The sequence below is a fragment of the Physeter macrocephalus genome, chromosome 15 (genome assembly GCF_002837175.3).
Source record: "Physeter macrocephalus isolate SW-GA chromosome 15, ASM283717v5, whole genome shotgun sequence".
In the NCBI taxonomy this organism is placed as follows: Eukaryota; Metazoa; Chordata; class Mammalia; order Artiodactyla; family Physeteridae; genus Physeter; species Physeter macrocephalus.
In genome coordinates, this window is record NC_041228.1 from 7,935,596 (window position 1) to 7,941,595 (window position 6,000).

A 6,000-nucleotide genomic window follows, 5' to 3' on the forward strand; every position below is an offset into this window, starting at 1 on the left:
AGCATGTGCCTGTTAGGTAAAGGATGGATGGATGAATGGATGTATGGATTTATGGATGGATAGATGGATGGATGGATGGATGGATGGATGGGTGGATGGATGGATGGATGGGTGGATGAATGGATGATAGGTTCTGAGAACAGAGTAGAGACTAACTACACGATTAGCTTCTTGAAGATATGGGTTATGTCCTGTCTTCTGTATCACCCATGACACTTAACACTGAAGTGACCCCTGAGTTATGCTATTGAATTTGATCATATCTGTGTCTCAAGAGTTTTTAAACTAGGCCTGAGATGCCTGACCACAGGGTGGAGAAGAAGGAGGATGAGGTCTAAGGATACTTACGAGAAAGACACCACAGATTTGCCTGCTGCAGTGAAAACAGGTGTTTGAAAAGCCAGTGCAGCTGGCTGGGCAGGGATCGGTTTCCATTGACAATGACTTGGTTAAGGTCCACAGGGGAGAAAAGGTCTGTTGTCAAATCTGAAAAAGAAGGGGCAAGTCAACTTCCTTTGCCTTTATCTCCATAGTGAAAATCTCTGTCTCTCTGTCTGTCTGTCTGACACACACACACACACACACACACACACACACACACACACACATGCAGGCTGTGTGAGGCCAGAGCATGTCTGGAGTCAATAGGGTTGGGAGTCTGGTCAGGCAGGAAAGATTCAGAAGGTCCCAGAAAGCCCTAAAAATTATGGAGTTGCAAAACCTTAGAATCTTGGTTGGGGAGAAAACTTGGGAGCCATCTGGTTTAACTTTTCACCTAAGGCAGAACTCTTCCCCACGGTATTTCTGGCCGAGGTCCCTGCAGCCCTGCGTGACATGCCCGTGCCCACCGCAGCCGCCCACCCCATCATTAGGAAGTTGAGGACTCAAGTCGCCTCTTGGTAAATGCGAACCACTGACGCTCCTTCTGTCTTCCGAAGCCACGTGGAGGTTCTAACTTCCTCCCGATGGCAGCCTTCATCTGTGAAGACAGCTCTCAGCTCTGCTCAGCCCCAGACTTGAAAGTTCCAGCTTACACATCCCCCACCTCCCCCCACCCCCATCTTTCTTTGTGTCTTCATACGCCATGACTCTGGCTGAAGGTTCTTCTTGGGTACACCACTGCCCACGGGACGGAAGTCCAAGCTTTCTTCTTGGTCCGGGCTCTACCTGCATCTGGAGACTCATCTCTGATTGCTTCAACTCACACTCAAGAAGCATGTACACTACACTACATTAATTGTGTAATAATCTCTATTCTGCTCCCAGAACCCTGGCAATTCGAGCTCCTCACCTCACTGCTTGCTGCCCCAGGACTACTGTCCATGCTCACCTGCCCTTTACCCCCTCCTCGTCACCTGCCTAGTCCTCCTGTGCTTCAAGGACCAACATTGCTCCTTCCTGCTCCGATGTTCAGTGGCTCTATAAAGAGGGTCCCCAGCGCTGAGGGACCCAGCATCCCAGCCCAGGAGTAGGGGCACATTTCTGCACCTCATGAGGGCTCTGACTTCCCAGAGGGGCTTTCACTGGGGGCATAAAGCGGATCATGGAATCAGCTGGGGCAGGTTTACAGCACCCCTTAGCTTGGGGCTCTGGAATGAGGGGCTCTACAGCCCATGCATACCCCACGTCGCCTTGGACCGCAGCATCTTTTCAGAAGCCCACTCTTCAGGCCACTTAAAGCAGGCTCACAAAGGCTGGGTTTCCTCACCAACAACTATCACCAAAGGGGATAAAAGTGTACGAGGTCTGGCAGGGCCAGAAGTTTAGTGCAAACAGAGACCCCAGAGACCGTGTCGCCAGCCCCTCCTCTGTGCAGCCACCGCCCTTTGGTTTGTTGCTTCCCGTGCTACTGTACCATGGCTGGCTTGCATGCCTGTTTCCCTGCTGAACCATGCCTGGCACAGGTAGGAGCGCACACACCACCCCTTAAGGCAGCAGAGGAAGAAAGGAAAAACAACGTAGCCAGCCTAGAGGCTCACTTGTAGATCCTGGAGTCACACTTTGTCCTCAGAGCCTCTGCACAGGCCGTCCCCCTTGCCTGGAACTCCTTCAGCCAGGTGTTCTCTGGAAATGCCTGGCAGATCTTCCAGGCTCCTCTGAGAAGCCCCTGTTACCTGCTGGAGGCTGCCAAGCATCCTCCCTCCCTGCAATCCCTCTGCACTGACACCCCATCGCAGCCCTCATGACCCCGGCCCGCCGTGGCTGGCACATGGGAATTCTCACCAGCCTGGGAACTTCTGAGGGCACCGAGTATGTGCACAAAAAATGTCTGCTGGGTGAAAGAATGGATACTGCAGCCTCTCAGTTTATCCCTGATGCTGCATTAGGAAGAATCCATTTTCGACTTGTTCTCTCAAAACTTTGCAATCCTCTTGAAGGCCAGGAGGCCAATAGGGGGCTGCCAGTTGGGAGGCTGTTCTCCGCTTTTCTGTGTGTGTCTGAGACACTCGGAGTAACCGCAGTAACCGGAAGCAGAAAGGGGCACACTCCTCGCTGTGCTGTGACCGGGGAAAGGCCCCTCCGGGGAGCACCCAGCGGCACCGGCCAGGGAAGTGAGCCCCACCGCAGGGGAGCCCGTCAACGGGGTTGCTCCTGCAGGGGCGTTATCTCCTCAAGCCCAGGAATGTAATCAGCTGGGAAGGGGAAACCCAAGCTGGGCTTTGTCTATTCACCCTGAAGCCCTCCAGGGTCTTCCGGTGGGGGGAGGAGAGGGAGTCCTTCCTGTGGGAATCATGTGATAGCTTTGTAGATGCGGCCGGCCCGGCACAGTGGATAATGACGGATTTTACAGAACGTTCTCAAGGACAGGAAAACGTTCACATTCCCATGGCCTCGAGCAGTCTGGCTACCGCTCAGAGGCGCTGCTAGGGTTGGGGAATCACAAACGTAAATGTCCCCAGGGCAGGCTGGCCTGCAGGAGTGTAGGGTGCCGCGGGGTAGGGGCAAACAGGAGAGCCACACCCCATGGAGCGGGCAGCTCAGCTCAGCTCGAGGGTGGTCGCCAGGCAGAAATTTGAAGCCTGCTCTGCTAGAGCTTTTCCTCTGTTTCTCTCTACAGAAGCTGGAAATCTGAATTTTTATATAAAATCTTCCAATTTAAAAATACTGGCTCCGTTAAATAAAATCAGAAGTCTACTCTGCAAATCAAACAGAACTCGTCTGCCCTGTCCACCAGGGGCCACCAAGACTCAGCTCTCAAGTCCATGCTGTCTGCACCTGGGAGCAGCTTGTGTTCTAGAAGAACCTGGGCCTTGGAGTCAGCTGACCAGGGTTTGAATCGCAGCGTGGCTAATTTCTTAGTGCTGGACTGGCTGAAGCGAGGGCTAGCAGCTTTGAGCCCCGCGTTGCTCATGGTAAAATGGGAAGAATGACAGCGACGAGCAGGGCTGTCATAACTAACGCTTGTGAGGTGATGGATTGAAAGCACCAGAGGCAGGGCCTGGCACCCAGGAGTCTCAAGGGGGAGCGGGCTCACTGCTGCTGCCCTGCCTGGTGAGCTCACTCGCCTGCCCCTGTGGCAGCAGAGAAACCTGAACGGCAGCCACGGGCTTGGGAGGCTCCCAGGACACAACCAACAGGCCAATCTGCCAGTGCAGGCACAGATTGGACAGGAGAGGGGCCAGGTCTCTATGCAGGAGGGACCCCGCTAAATGCTTGCTCCTGAGAACAAGGGGAAGGCTCCTGTGTGGGTGCCCACTCCCCCACTCCCCCCACCTCGCTGGCAAGACTGAAGCTGCCACTACAAACCTCTGAAGGTGCAGAAGGGCATAGCTGCTAAGGCATTTGGACGGGAATATGCACCGTGACCCTAGCACGATCCCAAGCTGGGATCTGCTGTCCGACAGGCAATATAGGAAGAGAGATGGACTGGGGACAGAAACCTCGGGAAGGTTTGCTACGAGCCAGGCTCGGTGCTAGGATCATAATCCCAACTACCACGTAATAACAGCTACCGGTTTTTGAGCACCTGCTCTGTGTCACGGCAACTTATAGAATTTCATCTTCTAATCCCGTCTCATGGGTACTGCTATTACTCTCATTTAAAGAAGGAGAAACTGAGGCTCAGAGAAGATGACTTGGGGTTGCACAGGCAGATGGAGACAGGGCTGGGATTCAAACCCTGCTCTCCTGACCTGAGAGCCACACTCTGAATCAGGACACAGCTCTATGGACGCAGAGCGAACTTGTAACTGCTGAACAGCTAGGATGGGATGAGCCCCGGCTGTAATGATTCATGTACATGATCTCATTTTTATCTGCACCAAAGCCACGGGAAAGGGAAGAAACTACCACTGTGTGGGCATCTGGGGATATTATGTACCAGGCAATGTGCCAGGTGTCTTCCCTGGTATGTTCTCTATAAGAGGATAAGTGGAAAGCAAGGTACGTTCTACACAGCAGGAATCGAGGCTCATAGGAGGTGAGCAAAGTACCCACGGCCATGCGGTTCGTAATGAGCTGCCAAAAGCCGCTCCAGCCCTAGTCTCTCTGCTGTGCAATGTGGTGTTTCTCCTGTCGGGTGTGCTGTCCCCCACCACCGTGCTGCAGGCTGCCCTCCCTGCCCTCTCCCTCCCCCCTCCTCTCCTCCCCCCCCCAATCTGGCTCTCTTTCCCTCTCCCTCTGGCCCCAACCCCGCCTTTCAGCTCCACCTAAGGAACAACTGTAGCCTCAGGCAATGGAGAAGCCTCGGACCCCACACACACTCTGCCCCTAGGAAGGTGTGGATTTACATCTTCCACTGCATAAAATGACTCTCTCTCAAAAGACCCTCACAGACATCTCATTCATTAAACAATTCCAGAACATGTACATTTTGCTTACATTCTTCAGCGTGTACATAATGGATCTCCTCCCCCCCCCCCAATCTGGCTCTCTTTCCCTCTCCCTCTGGCCCCAACCCCGCCTTTCAGCTCCACCTAAGGAACAACTGTAGCCTCAGGCAATGGAGAAGCCTCGGACCCCACACACACTCTGCCCCTAGGAAGGTGTGGATTTACATCTTCCACTGCATAAAATGACTCTCTCTCAAAAGACCCTCACAGACATCTCATTCATTAAACAATTCCAGAACATGTACATTTTGCTTACATTCTTCAGCGTGTACATAATGGAAGGCACTGATCACCTTCAGATGAACCTTGCTCTTTAATAGTTTTTTGCTAGATTTGTTATTATGGTTGTTTTCTTTCTCAGCAGCAGTGGTGACTTTGCAGTCATTTCACCTTACTTTTTGTGCCAACTGCCCCTCCGAGGAGCGGTCCGTATTTACAAAATGGATGGTGGATTAGAAGCTTAGAGGGGCCCGTGGCTGCAGAATGGAGCAGTGTTCATGGGTCCACTCACCGACCAGACCCTTGGCATCACCATCTGTCTCCGCAGCCAGACACCAAGTATATTAAGAGGTTTGGGGTGGGTACCTGCTTCTGCTGGAGATGCTGGCCTTGCTTCCACAGCTCTTCTGCACCCCACAGACTCAGACCGAGACCCCATGTCAGAATCTAGGAGACAGAAAAAAAGGATTGCTGTTCTAACATTGGGGAGGAAAAGGGGAGCTAGTCCTCTGGTCACCAAAATGGTAATGACAATGTAGGAAATCCTCATGGCCCACAGCCAGGCGCCCCCGTACAATCTGGAACAAATCCAGTGGCACAGGTCTGCATTCTTTGGCCTTTTGTGGAACGTCAGCCAACCTCTCCATAAGAGAACTATTATTGTCCTTGATATTGAAATTGTCAGCATTGGTAAAGTCTTTCAGAGTTAACAGGATATGCTTATAAATATTGGTCTTTACGACCCCCCGTGGAGGGAAGGCGTAAGACTTCCATTTTACAGTCTTTCAGAGTTAACAGGATATGCTTATAAATATTGGTCTTTACGACCCCCCGTGGAGGGAAGGCGTAAGACTTCCATTTTACAGTCTTTCAGAGTTAACAGGATATGCTTATAAATATTGGTCTTTACGACCCCCCGTGGAGGGAAGGCGTAAGACTTCCATTTTAC

General features: G+C 52.3%; 1 protein-coding gene across 19 annotated transcripts in view; it reads right to left on the reverse strand.

Annotated features, from left to right (window-relative positions):
• Positions 1-6,000, reverse strand: part of LOC102988973 (thyroglobulin) — a 144,641-nt gene that overhangs the window by 51,161 nt on the left and 87,480 nt on the right. For all 19 annotated transcript variants that reach the window (XR_003683451.2, XR_003683453.2, XR_003683452.2 and 16 more), the window contains 2 exons: positions 5,418-5,498; positions 349-486 (listed from right to left, as the gene is read on the reverse strand). Coding sequence is in view for 14 of the 19 variants with exons in the window: in XM_028500614.2 (XP_028356415.2) it covers positions 349-486; positions 5,418-5,498 (219 nt within the window). In the remaining 5 variants the exon portion in view is untranslated. The remainder of the gene's footprint in view (positions 1-348; positions 487-5,417; positions 5,499-6,000) is intronic.